We start from the raw sequence: 17,767 nt of genomic DNA, 5'->3' as shown, positions 1-17,767 counted from the left end.
CGAACGTGAAGCTATGCGACACGAGTACTGACAGGCAACTACACAGACAATAACCCACAAAACCAAAATGGAAAATGGCAAACTAAATAGGATCTCCAATCAGAGACAACGTAAACAGCTGTCTCTGATTGGGAACCAATTCAGGCCACCATAGACCTACATTTACCTAGACATACAAAAACCCCATAGAATTACAAAAACCCTAGACAGGTTAAAAAACACCAAGACAATACAAAAACTAAACCAACCACCCTTGTCACACCCTGACCTAACCAAAATAATAAAGAAAACAAAGATAACTAAGGTCAGGGCATGACAAATTTGGCTTTTTTTCATGTCTTGGTTTCCCCAGCGATTTTATCCACGTGCCTCTACCATAGCAGTGGATGACTAACGTAGAGTTCCTATCCTCTTCTCTCCTCCCGTCTCCAGCCAGGCTGCGTGAACAGTGCTGCCAGTGTTGTTTTGAACAAGGCCACAAGAGCAGTAGACCCCTAACGGAGAGTTCCTCTATTTTTGTAGCTGATTAGCAGACAACTTTCAAGTCAAATGTTCTCTCATTCAGTGCTGTATTATCCTGCTAGACAACAATACATACAGTTACACCTGTCTTTGATGTTGTGGCTATTGGAATCAGCTCTAAGGAAAACAAGTGGGCTCAGACATCGGAATGACATGTTTTGGGGGTCCAAGATCCCCCTACTTTTGTCATTTAGTCAGGGGGACTCCACAGATTATCTTTGTTGCCACCCTGGATTTTGCCTCAAATCCAATATGGCGTCCAAAATCCAATATGACTGCCATTATACCATTAAATGGAAGTTAAATCACGTATAAATATGGAATTTGTAGATGAGAAGCATTTTCTATGAATTGTGTACAACATTAATGCCCATAAAGAATGCTTTGCTGTGAATACATTTTATTCTGAATCCAATATGGCCAACATAATTACACTATTCTCCTGCATATCAATTGTCCTGGTTTATGTTGTATTGTGTAATTCAGGTATTGGTATAACTAGGACTGAGTGGCAATGCCATGCCTCTCTTGTGCTTAAATAGCTGAAGCCAACTAGCTTTTCTTTGTGTTTCATGTTTTTCACGACACAATCACACAGAAGTGTAAGTTACAGGAAAGAAACCTGTCATACAACAGTCAGGTACTCTAGTAGTGGAAATGTACAGCTCGAACCTTTCCCCTCTTTTCCACACTGGCACTAAGTGTGTGAGCTTGATTCAACATATTTGAGGTGACCAGGACTTGAGTGTGTCCTTACAGGGTGAGGAGACAAAGTAGACAGTGGTGGTTGTAGTTCTGGGGCCTGACCAGTAGACAGTAGTGGTTGTATTTCTGGGTCCTGACCAGTAGACAATAGTGGTTGTAGTTCTGGGTCCTGACCAGTAGACAGTAGTGGATGTAGTTCTGGGTCCTGACCAGTAGACAGTAGTGGGGATGTAGTTCTGGGTCCTGACCAGTAGACAGTAGTGGATGTAGTTCTGGGTCCTGACCAGTAGACAGTAGTGGTTGTAGTTCTGGGTCCTGACCAGTAGACAGTAGTGGATGTAGTTCTGGGGCCTGACCAGTAGACAGTAGTGGATGTAGTTCTGGGTCCTGACCAGTAGACAGTAGTGGATGTAGTTCTGGGTCCTGACCAGTAGACAGTAGTGGTTGTAGTTCTGGGTCCTGACCAGTAGACAGTAGTGGATGTAGTTCTGGGGCCTGACCAGTAGACAGTAGTGGATGTAGTTCTGGATCCTGACCAGTAGACAGTAGTGGATGTAGTTCTGGGGCCTGACCAGTAGACAGTAGTGGATGTAGTTCTGGGTCCTGACCAGTAGACAGTAGTGGTTGTAGTTCTGGGACCTGACCAGTAGACAGTAGTGGATGTAGTTCTGGGGCCTGACCAGTAGACAGTAGTGGATGTAGTTCTGGGGCCTGACCAGTAGACAGTAGTGGATGTAGTTCTGGGTCCTGACCAGTAGACAGTAGTGGATGTAGTTCTGGGACCTGACCAGTGGACAGTAGTGGATGTAGTTCTGGGGCGTGACCAGCTTGCACAGCTAACTGGTCATTCTTGGGTAGTGGATGTAGTTCTGGGTCCTGACCAGTAGACAGTAGTGGATGTAGTTCTGGGTCCTGACCAGTAGACAGTAGTGGATGTAGTACTGGGTCCTGACCAGTAGACAGTAGTGGATGTAGTTCTGGGGCCTGACCAGCTTGCACAGCTAACTGGTCATTCTTGGGTAGTGGATGTAGTTCTGGGTCCTGACCAGTAGACAGTAGTGGATGTAGTTCTGGGTCCTGACCAGTAGACAGTAGTGAATGTAGTACTGGGTCCTGACCAGTAGACAGTAGTGGTTGTAGTTCTGGGACCTGACCAGTAGACAGTAGTGGATGTAGTTCTGGGTCCTGACCAGTAGACAGTAGTGGATGTAGTTCTGGGTCCTGACCAGTAGACAGTAGTGGATGTAGTTCTGGGTCCTGACCAGTAGACAGTAGTGGATGTAGTTCTGGGTCCTGACCAGTAGACAGTAGTGGATGTAGTTCTGGGTCCTGACCAGTAGACAGTAGTGGATGTAGTTCTGGGACCTGACCAGTAGACAGTAGTGGATGTAGTTCTGGGGCCTGACCAGCTTGCACAGCTAACTGGTCATTCTTGGGTAGTGGATGTAGTTCTGGGTCCTGACCAGTAGACAGTAGTGGATGTAGTTCTGGGACCTGACCAGTGGACAGTAGTGGATGTAGTTCTGGATCCTGACCAGTAGACAGTAGTGGATGGCGTTCTGGGTCCTGACCAGTAGACAGTAGTGGATGTAGTTCTGGGTCCTGACCAGTGGACAGTAGTGGATGTAGTTCTGGGTCCTGACCAGTAGACAGTAGTGGATGGCGTTCTGGGTCCTGACCAGTAGATAGTAGTGGATGTAGTTCTGGGTCCTGACCAGTAGACAGTAGTGGATGGCGTTCTGGGTCCTGACCAGTAGACAGTAGTGGATGTAGTTCTGGGTCCTGATCAGTAGACAGTAGTGGTTGTACCTCTGGGTCCTGACCAGTAGACAGTAGTGGATGTAGTTCTGGGTCCTGACCAGTAGACAGTAGTGGATGTAGTTCTGGGTCCTGACCAGTAGACAGTAGTGGATGTAGTTCTGGGGCCTGACCAGTAGACAGTAGTGGTTGTATTACTGGGGCCTGACCAGTAGACAGTAGTTGTTGTAGTTCTTGGGCCTGACCAGCTTGCACAGAAGTGCAGGTGTACTAGCTCCAACAGATTAGCAGGTGTACTAGCTCCAACAGATTAGCAGGTGTACTAGCTCCAACAGATTAGCAGGTGTACTAGCTCCAACAGATTAGCAGGTGTACTAGCTCCAACAGATTAGCAGGTGTACTAGCTCCAACAGATTAGCAGGTGTACTAGCTCCAACAGATTAGCAGGTGTACTAGCTCCAACAGATTAGAAGGTGTACTAGCTCCAACAGATTAGCAGGTGTACTAGCTCCAACAGATTAGAAGGTGTACTAGCTCCAACAGATTAGAAGGTGTACGAGCTCCAACAGATTAGCAGGTGTACTAGCTCCAACAGATTAGAAGGTGTACTAGCTCCAACAGATTAGAAGGTGTACTAGCTCCAACAGATTAGCAGGTGTACTAGCTCCAACAGATTAGAAGGTGTACTAGCTCCAACAGATTAGCAGGTGTACTAGCTCCAACAGATTAGAAGGTGTACTAGCTCCAACAGATTAGAAGGTGTACTAGCTCCAACAGATTAGAAGGTGTACTAGCTCCAACAGATTAGCAGGTGTACTAGCTCCAACAGATTAGAAGGTGTACTAGCTCCAACAGATTAGCAGGTGTACTAGCTCCAACAGATTAGCAGGTGTACTAGCTCCAACAGATTAGAAGGTGTACTAGCTCCAACAGATTAGCAGGTGTACTAGCTCCAACAGATTAGCAGGTGTACTAGCTCCAACAGATTAGCAGGTGTACTAGCTCCAACAGATTAGCTCCAACAGGTGTACTAGCTCCAACAGATTAGCAGGTGTACTAGCTCCAACAGATTAGAAGGTGTACTAGCTCCAACAGATTAGCAGGTGTACTAGCTCCAACAGGTTAGCAGGTGTACTAGCTCCAACAGATTAGCAGGTGTACTAGCTCCAACAGATTAGCAGGTGTACTAGCTCCAACAGATTAGCAGGTGTACTAGCTCCAACAGGTTAGCAGGTGTACTAGCTCCAACAGATTAGCAGGTGTACTAGCTCCAACAGATTAGCAGGTGTACTAGCTCCAACAGGTTAGAAGGTGTACTAGCTCCAACAGATTAGCAGGTGTACTAGCTCCAACAGATTAGCAGGTGTACTAGCTCCAACAGGTTAGAAGATGTACTAGCTCCAACAGATTAGAAGGTGTACGAGCTCCAACAGATTAGCAGGTGTACTAGCTCCAACAGATTAGCAGGTGTACTAGCTCCAACAGGTTAGCAGGTGTACTAGCTCCAACAGATTAGCAGGTGTACTAGCTCCAACAGATTAGCAGGTGTACTAGCTCCAACAGATTAGAAGGTGTACTAGCTCCAACAGATTAGCAGGTGTACTAGCTCCAACAGATTAGCAGGTGTACTAGCTCCAACAGATTAGAAGGTGTACTAGCTCCAACAGATTAGCAGGTGTACTAGCTCCAACAGATTAGCAGGTGTACTAGCTCCAACAGATTAGCAGGTGTACTAGCTCCAACAGATTAGCAGGTGTACTAGCTCCAACAGATTAGAAGGTGTACTAGCTCCAACAGATTAGCAGGTGTACTAGCTCCAACAGATTAGCAGGTGTACGAGCTCCAACAGATTAGAAGGTGTACTAGCTCCAACAGATTAGCAGGTGTACGAGCTCCAACAGATTAGAAGGTGTACTACCTCCAACAGATTAGAAGGTGTACTAGCTCCAAGAGATTAGAAGGTGTACTAGCTCCAACAGATTAGAAGGTGTACTAGCTCCAACAGATTAGAAGGTGTACTAGCTCCAACAGATTAGAAGGTGTACTAGCTCCAACAGATTAGCAGGTGTACTAGCTCCAACAGATTAGAAGGTGTACTAGCTCCAACAGATTAGAAGGTGTACTACCTCCAACAGATTAGAAGGTGTACTAGCTCCAACAGATTAGAAGGTGTACTAGCTCCAACAGATTAGCAGGTGTACTAGCTCCAACAGATTAGCAGGTGTACTAGCTCCAACAGATTAGAAGGTGTACGAGCTCCAACAGATTAGCAGGTGTACTAGCTCCAACAGATTAGCAGGTGTACTAGCTCCAACAGATTAGAAGGTGTACTAGCTCCAACAGATTAGAAGGTGTACTAGCTCCAACAGATTAGAAGGTGTACTAGCTCCAACAGATTAGAAGGTGTACTAGCTCCAACAGATTAGAGCAGGTGTACTAGCTCCAACAGATTAGCAGGTGTACTAGCTCCAACAGATTAGAAGGTGTACTAGCTCCAACAGATTAGAAGGTGTACTAGCTCCAACAGATTAGAAGGTGTACTAGCTCCAACAGATTAGCAGGTGTACTAGCTCCAACAGATTAGCAGGTGTACTAGCTCCAACAGATTAGCAGGTGTACTAGCTCCAACAGATTAGCAGGTGTACTAGCTCCAACAGGTTAGAAGGTGTACTAGCTCCAACAGATTAGAAGGTGTACTAGCTCCAACAGATTAGAAGGTGTACTAGCTCCAACAGATTAGAAGGTGTACTAGCTCCAACAGATTAGAAGGTGTACTAGCTCCAACAGGTTAGAAGGTGTACTAGCTCCAACAGATTAGAAGGTGTACTAGCTCCAACAGATTAGAAGGTGTACTAGCTCCAACAGATTAGAAGGTGTACTAGCTCCAACAGATTAGAAGGTGTACTAGCTCCAACAGATTAGCAGGTGTACTAGCTCCAACAGATTAGCAGGTGTACTAGCTCCAACAGATTAGCAGGTGTACTAGCTCCAACAGATTAGCAGGTGTACTAGCTCCAACAGATTAGAAGGTGTACTAGCTCCAACAGATTAGCAGGTGTACTAGCTCCAACAGATTAGCAGGTGTACTAGCTCCAACAGGTTAGAAGGTGTACTAGCTCCAACAGATTAGCAGGTGTACTAGCTCCAACAGATTAGAAGGTGTACTAGCTCCAACAGATTAGAAGGTGTACTAGCTCCAACAGATTAGCAGGTGTACTAGCTCCAACAGATTAGCAGGTGTACTAGCTCCAACAGATTAGCAGGTGTACTAGCTCCAACAGGTTAGAAGGTGTACTAGCTCCAACAGATTAGCAGGTGTACTAGCTCCAACAGATTAGAAGGTGTACTAGCTCCAACAGGTTAGAAGGTGTACTAGCTCCAACAGATTAGCAGGTGTACTAGCTCCAACAGATTAGCAGGTGTACTAGCTCCAACAGATTAGCTCCAACAGGTGTACTAGCTCCAACAGATTAGCAGGTGTACGAGCTCCAACAGATTAGAAGGTGTACTAGCTCCAACAGATTAGAAGGCGTACTAGCTCCAACAGATTAGAAGGTGTACTAGCTCCAACAGATTAGCAGGTGTACTAGCTCCAACAGATTAGCAGGTGTACTAGCTCCAACAGATTTGCAGGTGTACTAGCTCCAACCAGATTTGCAGGTGTACTAGCTCCAACAGATTAGCAGGTGTACTAGCTCCAACAGATTAGCAGGTGTACTAGCTCCAACAGATTAGCAGGTGTACTAGCTCCAACAGATTATCAGGTGTACTAGCTCCAACAGATTAGCAGGTGTACTAGCTCCAACAGGTTAGAAGGTGTACTAGCTCCAACAGATTAGCAGGTGTACTAGCTCCAACAGGTTAGCAGGTGTACTAGCTCCAACAGATTAGCAGGTGTACTAGCTCCAACAGATTAGCAGGTGTACTAGCTCCAACAGATTAGCAGGTGTACTAGCTCCAACAGATTAGCAGGTGTACTAGCTCCAACAGATTAGCAGGTGTGCTAGCTCCAACAGATTAGCAGGTGTACTAGCTCCAACAGATTAGAAGGTGTACTAGCTCCAACAGGTTAGAAGGTGTACTAGCTCCAACAGATTAGCAGGTGTACTAGCTCCAACAGATTAGCAGGTGTACTAGCTCCAACAGATTAGCAGGTGTACTAGCTCCAACAGATTAGCAGGTGTACGAGCTCCAACAGATTAGAAGGTGTACTAGCTCCAACAGATTAGAAGGTGTACTAGCTCCAACAGATTAGAAGGTGTACTAGCTCCAACAGATTAGCAGGTGTACTAGCTCCAACAGATTAGCAGGTGTACTAGCTCCAACAGATTTGCAGGTGTACTAGCTCCAACCTGATTTGCAGGTGTACTAGCTCCAACAGATTAGCAGGTGTACTAGCTCCAACAGATTAGCAGGTGTACTAGCTCCAACAGATTAGCAGGTGTACTAGCTCCAACAGATTATCAGGTGTACTAGCTCCAACAGATTAGCAGGTGTACTAGCTCCAACAGGTTAGAAGGTGTACTAGCTCCAACAGATTAGCAGGTGTACTAGCTCCAACAGATTAGCAGGTGTACTAGCTCCAACAGGTTAGCAGGTGTACTAGCTCCAACAGATTAGCAGGTGTACTAGCTCCAACAGATTAGCAGGTGTACTAGCTCCAACAGATTAGCAGGTGTACTAGCTCCAACAGATTAGCAGGTGTGCTAGCTCCAACAGATTAGCAGGTGTACTAGCTCCAACAGATTAGAAGGTGTACTAGCTCCAACAGGTTAGAAGGTGTACTAGCTCCAACAGATTAGCAGGTGTACTAGCTCCAACAGATTAGCAGGTGTACTAGCTCCAACAGATTAGAAGGTGTACTAGCTCCAACAGATTAGAAGGTGTACTAGCTCCAACAGATTAGCAGGTGTACTAGCTCCAACAGATTAGCAGGTGTACTAGCTCCAGACAGATTAGCAGGTGTACTAGCTCCAACAGATTAGCAGGTGTACTAGCTCCAACAGATTAGCAGGTGTACTAGCTCCAACAGATTAGCAGGTGTACTAGCTCCAACAGATTAGCAGGTGTACTAGCTCCAACAGATTAGATTAGCTCCAACAGGTGTACTAGCTCCAACAGATTAGAAGGTGTACTAGCTCCAACAGGTTAGAAGGTGTACTAGCTCCAACAGATTAGCAGGTGTACTAGCTCCAACAGATTAGCAGGTGTACTAGCTCCAACAGATTAGCAGGTGTACTAGCTCCAACAGGTTAGAAGGTGTACTAGCTCCAACAGATTAGCAGGTGTACTAGCTCCAACAGATTAGAAGGTGTACTAGCTCCAACAGGTTAGAAGGTGTACTAGCTCCAACAGATTAGCAGGTGTACTAGCTCCAACAGATTAGCAGGTGTACTAGCTCCAACAGATTAGCAGGTGTACTAGCTCCAACAGATTAGCAGGTGTACGAGCTCCAACAGATTAGAAGGTGTACTAGCTCCAACAGATTAGAAGGTGTACTAGCTCCAACAGATTAGAAGGTGTACTAGCTCCAACAGATTAGCAGGTGTACTAGCTCCAACAGATTAGCAGGTGTACTAGCTCCAACAGATTTGCAGGTGTACTAGCTCCAACCTGATTTGCAGGTGTACTAGCTCCAACAGATTAGCAGGTGTACTAGCTCCAACAGATTAGCAGGTGTACTAGCTCCAACAGATTAGCAGGTGTACTAGCTCCAACAGATTATCAGGTGTACTAGCTCCAACAGATTAGCAGGTGTACTAGCTCCAACAGGTTAGAAGGTGTACTAGCTCCAACAGATTAGCAGGTGTACTAGCTCCAACAGGTTAGCAGGTGTACTAGCTCCAACAGATTAGCAGGTGTACTAGCTCCAACAGATTAGCAGGTGTACTAGCTCCAACAGATTAGCAGGTGTACTAGCTCCAACAGATTAGCAGGTGTACTAGCTCCAACAGATTAGCAGGTGTGCTAGCTCCAACAGATTAGCAGGTTACTAGCTCCAACAGATTAGCAGGTGCACTAGCTCCAACAGATTAGAAGGTGTACTAGCTCCAACAGATTAGCAGGTGTACTAGCTCCAACAGATTAGAAGGTGTACTAGCTCCAACAGATTAGAAGGTGTATGAGCTCCAACAGATTAGCAGGTGTACTAGCTCCAACAGATTAGAAGGTGTACTAGCTCCAACAGATTAGAAGGTGTACTAGCTCCAACAGATTAGCAGGTGTACTAGCTCCAACAGATTAGAAGGTGTACTAGCTCCAACAGATTAGAAGGTGTACTAGCTCCAACAGATTAGCAGGTGTACTAGCTCCAACAGATTAGAAGGTGTACTAGCTCCAACAGATTAGCAGGTGTACTAGCTCCAACAGATTAGCAGGTGTACTAGCTCCAACAGATTAGAAGGTGTACTAGCTCCAACAGATTAGCAGGTGTACTAGCTCCAACAGATTAGCAGGTGTACTAGCTCCACCAGATTAGCAGGTGTACTAGCTCCAACAGATTAGCAGGTGTACTAGCTCCAACAGATTAGCAGGTGTACTAGCTCCAACAGGTTAGAAGGTGTACTAGCTCCAACAGGTTAGCAGGTGTACTAGCTCCAACAGATTAGCAGGTGTACTAGCTCCAACAGATTAGCAGGTGTACTAGCTCCAACAGGTTAGCAGGTGTACTAGCTCCAACAGATTAGAAGGTGTACTAGCTCCAACAGATTAGCAGGTGTACTAGCTCCAACAGATTAGCAGGTGTACTAGCTCCAACAGATTAGAAGGTGTACGAGCTCCAACAGATTAGCAGGTGTACTAGCTCCAACAGATTAGCAGGTGTACTAGCTCCAACAGATTAGCAGGTGTACTAGCTCCAACAGATTAGCAGGTGTACGAGCTCCAACAGATTAGAAGGTGTACTAGCTCCAACAGATTAGAAGGTGTACTAGCTCCAACAGATTAGAAGGTGTACTAGCTCCAACAGATTAGAAGGTGTACTAGCTCCAACAGATTAGAAGGTGTACTAGCTCCAACAGATTAGCAGGTGTACTAGCTCCAACAGATTAGCAGGTGTACTAGCTCCAACAGATTAGCAGGTGTACTAGCTCCAACAGATTAGCAGGTGTACTAGCTCCAACAGGTTAGAAGGTGTACTAGCTCCAACAGATTAGCAGGTGTACTAGCTCCAACAGATTAGCAGGTGTACTAGCTCCAACAGGTTAGAAGGTGTACTAGCTCCAACAGATTAGCAGGTGTACTAGCTCCAACAGATTAGAAGGTGTACTAGCTCCAACAGGTTAGAAGGTGTACTAGCTCCAACAGATTAGCAGGTGTACTAGCTCCAACAGATTAGCAGGTGTACTAGCTCCAACAGATTAGCAGGTGTACTAGCTCCAACAGATTAGCAGGTGTACTAGCTCCAACAGATTAGAAGGTGTACTAGCTCCAACAGATTAGCAGGTGTACTAGCTCCAACAGATTAGCAGGTGTACTAGCTCCAACAGATTAGAAGGTGTACGAGCTCCAACAGATTAGCAGGTGTACTAGCTCCAACAGATTAGCAGGTGTACTAGCTCCAACAGATTAGAAGGTGTACTAGCTCCAACAGATTAGCAGGTGTACTAGCTCCAACAGATTAGCAGGTGTACGAGCTCCAACAGATTAGAAGGTGTACTAGCTCCAACAGATTAGAAGGTGTACTAGCTCCAACAGATTAGAAGGTATACTAGCTCCAACAGATTAGAAGGTGTACTAGCTCCAACAGATTAGCAGGTGTACTAGCTCCAACAGATTAGCAGGTGTACTAGCTCCAACAGATTAGCAGGTGTACTAGCTCCAACAGGTTAGAAGGTGTACTAGCTCCAACAGATTAGCAGGTGTACTAGCTCCAACAGATTAGCAGGTGTACTAGCTCCAACAGATTAGCAGGTGTACTAGCTCCAACAGGTTAGAAGGTGTACTAGCTCCAACAGTTCAGTATAATATCTCAGAAATACAGCACAAGTTCACAAAACATATATATATATTTAAACAATAAATCAAGAAATGACAGAACGAATCCAATTAGCAATCCAGAGAACATATATTAGAGTGGCTGCGTCACAATCCAGAATGTAAATATGAGGTGTGAACAGACAGTATATAATTTGTATATAATGTGTGTGTCAGAATCCAGAATGTAAATATGAGGTGTGAACAGACAGTATATAATTTGTATATAATGTGTGTGTCAGAATCCAGAATGTAATTATGTGGTGTGAAGGGCCAACAGTATCAAGGTCATTAGATTAGACTCCAATAGCCACAACATCATAAAACCTATGTAACTGTATGTATGGTTGTCTAGCAGGAACATACAGCACTGAATGAGAGAACATTTGACTTGGATAGTTGTCTATTAATCAGCTTTCAAAAAGAAAAACTTACATTCATCATACATTTTCATAGTTTTTATTTCTGTATTTATAGGTCTAGATTAACCTAATACTGTTTGTTTGTGTATGTAAGGCAGAAAACAAACTACTTGTAACAATAAACCCACATTTGCAATATTGGGTTAGAGGAGTTTATGCAGTCATGTTCCCCTCCAGCCAAGCATTATTCTGCACATTTTGAAGTTATGTTGTGTGTCACATCAATCGATTTAACCACTTTTGTCATGAAATATTTTTTCCAAATCATCAATTTCATAAATGGGAGACATTAGAGATGTGAAAAAAACATGATTGTGTTTTGTTATACCTCAGGTAGACATACACTATGTGAACAAAGGTATGTGGACACCTGCTAGCCGAACTTCTCATTACAAAATCATGGACATTAATATGGAGTTGGTCCCCCCTTTGCTGCTTTAACAGCCTCTACTCTTCTGGGAAGGCTTTCAACTAGATATTGGAACATTGCTGCTATAACAGCCTCTACTCTTCTGGGAAGGATTTCCACTAGATGTTGGAACATTGCTGCTATAACAGCCTCTACTCTTCTGGGAAGGCTTTCAACAAGATGTTGGAACATTGCTGCAGGGACTTGCTTCCATTCAGCTACAAGAGCATTAGTGAGGTCGGATACTGATGTTGGGTGATTAGGCCTGACACACACTCTGCGTTCCAATTCATCTCAAAGGTGTTTGATGGGGTTGAGGTCAGGGCTCTGTGCAGGACAGTCCTGTTAGGGATGATGCAGAATGTAATCCCAGTGCAGGAACATCAATCAGCGGAAATTTCAGAGCGCCACCTATAGTTTTCGATAAAACTCAAACTTTCATTAAAACACACATGCAAGGTACTGAATTAAAGCTACACTTGTTGTGAATCTAGCCACTGAGTCAGATTTGTAAAATGCTTTTCGGCGAAAGCATGAGAAGCTATTATCTGATAGCATGCACCCCCCAAAATACCGGAACGTCACCTAAACAACAGATTTTGCGGTAGCCGGCGCTACCCAAAATGCAGAAATAAAATATAAAACATTCATTACCTTTGACGAGCTTCTTTGTTGGCACTCCTATATGTCCCATAAACATCACAATTGGGTCTTTTTCCCGATTAAATCCGTCATTGTATGCCCAAAATGTAATTTGCTGAAGACCGGTCTGATCCAGGAAATGCCCCTTTACAAGACGCAACGTCACTTTTTAAAATTACAAAAGTTGCCTATAAACTTTTACAAATCACTTCAAACTACTTTTCTAAACCATCTTTAGGTATTAATAAACGTTAATAATCTATAAAATTGATCACAGGGCGATCTGTATTCGATAGCAGCAAGTCTTGAAATCATTGTCCATGTTTTCAATTTCACAACATCCTGTGGTGAGCCCCAAGAAAGGAAGTGCCTATACGTCATCTAACACTAGGATAAAGCAGCCAAAAAATGCCAGTACTGGCGACATCGTGTGGAAGCTTTAGGCATTGTAATGGGGGCCTTGTTTTTGGTCTGTCGCCTTAGACAATACATTGACTGGCGGATGAATATTTTTTTTGTGTTTTTGGAGAACAGTTTTCCCTGGGATTTTTACTCCTAAACACGTTCTGTAATAGCCACAGACACGATTTAACCAGTTTTAGAGACTTCAGGGTGTTTTCTATACACACATACTTATCATATGCATATACTATATTCCTGGCATGAGTAGCAAGACGTTGAAATGTTGCGCAATTTTTTACAAAAGCTGCGAAAATTTGCATCATCCCTAATTATTAAACACTGATCTCAACAAACCATTTCTGCATGGACCTCGCTTGGTGCACGGGGACATTGTCATGCTGAAACAGGAAAAGGCCTTACCCAAACAGTTGCCACAAAGTTGGAAGCACAGAATCATCTAGAATGTCATTGTATGCTGTATCATTAAGATTTCCCTTCACTGGAACTAAGGGGCCTGAATCATGAAAAACAGCCCCAGACCAGTATTCCTCCTCCACCAAACGTTACAGTTGGCACTATGCATGTGCTCGATTTTGTATTCTTGTCAACAACAGGTGTGGTTGAAATAGCCAAATCCACTAATTTGAAGGGTTGTCCACATACTTGTGTATATGTAGTGTATATCAAAAACTAAAGCACTTTTAGTGTCTTGGCCACTAGCCTATAACAGAGACGTAGTTTCCTCTCCTCTTCCCCTCTAGCGTGCATGCGTGTGTATGTGCATGCATTTGAGTCAATGTGAATGTGTGCGTATCGTTGTCATTCATTGTTCTAGGACTGTGATAGTGTATCTGGGTGTGTGAGTCCCATTGAACATTCCCCTGGTGGTCGGCTAACACTGCAGAGCAGAACAGAGCTGGGAAGTGTACTGTACTGCTGGTGTACAGTTGAACCAGCTTCCCCTGACGTCTCCTGATAGCAGGCAGTTTAGAACACACCAGCAGCACAGAGACAGACAGACACACACACACACACACAAACACACACACACACAGTCTATTTATACTGTAGTGCTGCCCTTCTGATCACGAGACGGTACTTATAACCACACCACCGAGACATCACAACCACTCACTTCACCAGCCAGGTCATCCATGATACAAGTCAGTGCTCAACGTCCATCAATGTCTGAGGACGTTGGGAGATGACGTGGAAACTGGCCACTAGGGGCATCAGTGAGCTCTGTTAACTTCAAGTAGGTTTCGGGTTTTGCTCCGGCTTTGTGGATGGGGATAAGCATCTGCCTCTGATTCCAAAGGTTGCAAGTATGAAGTTGTTTTTGAGACTTTTGTTTTAAGCCTATCCGAAACCTTAACCCTTACCTTAACCATCAGGAGTTAATGCCTAACCTTAACCCTTACCTTAAGCATTAGGAGTTAATGCTTAACCTTAACCCTTACCTTAAGCATTAGGAGTTAATGCCTAACCCTAACCCTAACCCTAACCCTAACCTTAACCATTATGAGTTAATGCCTAACCTTAACCCTTACCTTAAGCATTAGGACTTAATGCCTAACCTTAACCCTTACCTTAAGCATTAGGAGTTAATGCCTAACCTTAACCCTTACCTTAACCATTAGGAGTTAATGTCTAACCTTAACCCTTACCTTAACCATTAGGAGTTAATGCCTAACCTTAACCCTTACCTTAACCATTAGGAGTTAATGCCTAACCTTAACCCTTACCTTAAGCATTAGGACTTAATGCCTAACCTTAACCCTTACCTTAACCATTAGGAGTTAATGCCTAACGTTAACCCTTACCTTAACCATTAGGAGTTAATGCCTAACCTTAACCCTTACCTTAACCATTAGGAGTTAATGCCTAACCTTAACCCTTACCTTAACCATTAGGAGTTAATGCCTAACCTTAACCCTTACCTTAACCATTAGGAGTTATTGCCTAACCTTAACCCTTACCTTAAGCATTAGGACTTAATGCCTAACCTTAACCCTTACCTTAAGCATTAGGAGTTAATGCCTAAATTTAACTTGAAACACTTCCAAATTTGACGTTTGCAAAAAATAAATAATGTACTTGTATACAGTTCCTCTATCAAAGACACATTACCTGACCTTTTAATATTTGCAAAATGCAATAGAACAGGGATTTACTAAGATAAAGGATAATGTACGAAAATACAGTAGTTCTAATAATCCTGGGAATAATCCTGGGAATGTAGATCTAGTTCATGAATGAAGGTTGAACAGTACAGTTCCCTCACATCATTATCTGAGTCCCAAAATAGCACTGTATTCCCTACCGGCCCTGGTCAAAATATAGTCCCCTTTATAGGGAATAGGGCGCCATTAGGGGCACAAGGCACTGCTTTAGACGACAGAAATAAAGTCATCAGCTATAACCTTGCTCTGAAGAGACCAGTATAGAACTGTATCAGGCAGAGCAGCAGGGAGGCAGGACAGGACAGGACAGGATAGGACAGGACAGGACAGGACAGAACAAGACAGGATAGGACAGGACAGGGAAGAACAAGAGAGGATAGGACAGGACAGGACAGGTCAGAACAGAACAGGGAAGAACAAGACAGGACAAGACAGGACAGAACAGGACAGGGAAGAACAAGACAGGATAGGACAGGACAGGACAGGACAGAACAGGACAGGGAAGAACAAGACAGGATAGGACAGGACAGGGAAGAACAGAACAGAGCAGGAATGGAAACAGTAGTAACCAAAACGTCCTACAGTACAGAGAGTGCATACATTTCTAGTGTATTTCACCCAATGCAGGAAATGAACCCACAACCTTGGAGCGGCTAACACCATGCTGACACCATGTCTGCATGCTATCTGTAGGGGCAGACAGAATGTGATTTACTCATGACCAGCGGTGGTCACGGCAATCTCAGAGCACACTATTCCCTTCACAGTGCCCCCCAAAAGTAGTCAACTAAAAAGGAATAAGGTGCCATTTGGAACACAGCCTTTAAATGACATTCTGTCAATGAAGGTGGTTTTAGAATACAATACAAATCTCTGACCAGCTGTTGTCACACAGATCTCCCTTTACACTGAGTTAATGTGATGGTTTATTTTGATTAGGCTCAGTCTGCTCTCACTTAACAACCCGCTGTGAGGATTAATGGGACTGCTGGGTCTAATCTAATCAGCCTCTCAGATTATACACTATTACACACTGACGTCTGGAGCGTACACAGAGCAGGACTCTACAGATGAACTCTGGCTCTCTCAGTCTGCTGACGTTGAAATAAACATTGATTACAAGCTCTCCATCATCACATCCCCAGTGCACAATACAGGGAACAGGGAATAGGGTGCCATTTGGGATGCACCTTAAACTCCTCCCACTATCAAATTGCCAAGCACAGAGATGGTGTCTCTTGGTACAAAAAAAAAACCTTCAATGTAAGTCAAACTGTTTCTTCAGATAAGTACAGTATACTATAAACATTTTCAATGTAAGTCCGCTTCTTATACTGAAGCCAAACATTATACACCCTGATATTACAGACAGACATCTTCAATGTAAGTTCGCTTCTTATACTGAAGCCAAACATTATACACCCTGATATTACAGAAAGACATCTTCAATGTAAGTTCACTTCTTATACTGAAGCCAAACATTATACACCCTGATATTACAGACAGACATCTTCAATGTAAGTTCACTTCTTATACTGAAGCCAAACATTATACACCCTGATATTACAGACATCTTCAATGTAACATCTTCAATGCTTCTTCTTCAAATACAGTATGAGGTAATCATTTCCATCAAAACTCTTGAGGATCCACACCTTTTTTAAATGTTTGTCTAAAATGACATACCCAAATCTAACCGCCTGTAGCTCAGGCCCTGAAGCAAGGATACGCATATTCTTAGTAGCATTTGAAAGGAAACACTTTGAAGTTTGTGTAAATGTTCAAGGAGTGTAGTAGAATATAACACAATATATCTGGTAAAAGATAATACAAAGAAAAAAACAACCGTTCTTTTGTATTTTTTTGTACCATCATCAAAGGCTAAAATGTATTATTCCAGCTCAGGTGTAATTTAGATTTGGCCACTAGATGGCAACAGTGTAAGTGACAAGTTTTAGACGGAATCCAATGAACCATTGTATTTCTGTTCCAAATTTGCTATAAAGACTGCCCAAATGTGCCTAATTTGTTTATTAATAACTTTTCATGCTCAACATTGTGCACTCTCCTCAAACAATAGCATTGCATTCTTCCACTGTAATAGCTACTGTAAATTGGACCGTGCAGTTAGATTAACAAGAATTTAAGCTTTCTGCCAATATCAGATATGTCTATGTCCTGGGTAATTGTATTGTTACTTATAACCTCATGCTAATCGCATAAGACTACGTTAGCTCAACCGTCTCGTGGAATGGACACCGATCCTGAAGTTAAAATGTTATCTAGTCATTTCAGTCCATGTCCAAGTCTCTTCCCCCATTCCCCTCAGCACTCAGAGACTCTGTACTATATTCCTATGTAAGCTGACTGCTGGTGATGCATTGCGTACTGTAGATGGGGTCATTCACAACTCTCTGGTCTGTCCTTGCAACATGGTCCCCATTACGTTAATGTGGTGACATTGAACATTGTCCGGTACATGTCCGATATTCTGACATATAGTTACATGTAATTTGGTCCTTCGTGCGTGAGGAGGATTATCGACTACATTAGAAATAGGAAGATGGATCTACAGTGAGCATGTGAAAGCACCAGTGGCCCACTCAAACTAAAGGCTGCCAACTCTGTCCTTCCTATGGGGTATAAGAGTGGTTGACTACAGTACGTACATCAGAGTGAGAGATGGACGATGAATCATGTGAAAGCCATGGTGCCAAACGGAAGGATCCACTTAAACTGTCAGCAGTGTC

The 17,767-nt window shown here is 43.7% G+C and overlaps 1 protein-coding gene across 1 annotated transcript in view; it reads right to left on the bottom strand.

Moving 5' to 3' along the window:
* Positions 1 to 2,228: 2,228 nt before the first annotated feature.
* The window catches only part of LOC123992384 (SH3 domain and tetratricopeptide repeat-containing protein 2-like), a 145,210-nt gene continuing 129,671 nt past the window's right edge, over positions 2,229 to 17,767 (bottom strand). Inside the window, exons 25-26 of the mRNA XM_046293526.1 lie at positions 2,691 to 3,153; positions 2,229 to 2,585 (exon numbers count right to left, since the gene is read on the bottom strand). Of these exons, the coding sequence (XP_046149482.1) occupies positions 2,229 to 2,585; positions 2,691 to 3,153 (820 nt within the window). The remainder of the gene's footprint in view (positions 2,586 to 2,690; positions 3,154 to 17,767) is intronic.

Source organism: Oncorhynchus gorbuscha, linkage group LG13 (genome assembly GCF_021184085.1).
Source record: "Oncorhynchus gorbuscha isolate QuinsamMale2020 ecotype Even-year linkage group LG13, OgorEven_v1.0, whole genome shotgun sequence".
NCBI lineage: Eukaryota > Metazoa > Chordata > Actinopteri > Salmoniformes > Salmonidae > Oncorhynchus > Oncorhynchus gorbuscha.
Note: the sequence above shows the minus strand (reverse complement) of the source record. Positions and strands in the feature narration are given on the sequence as shown.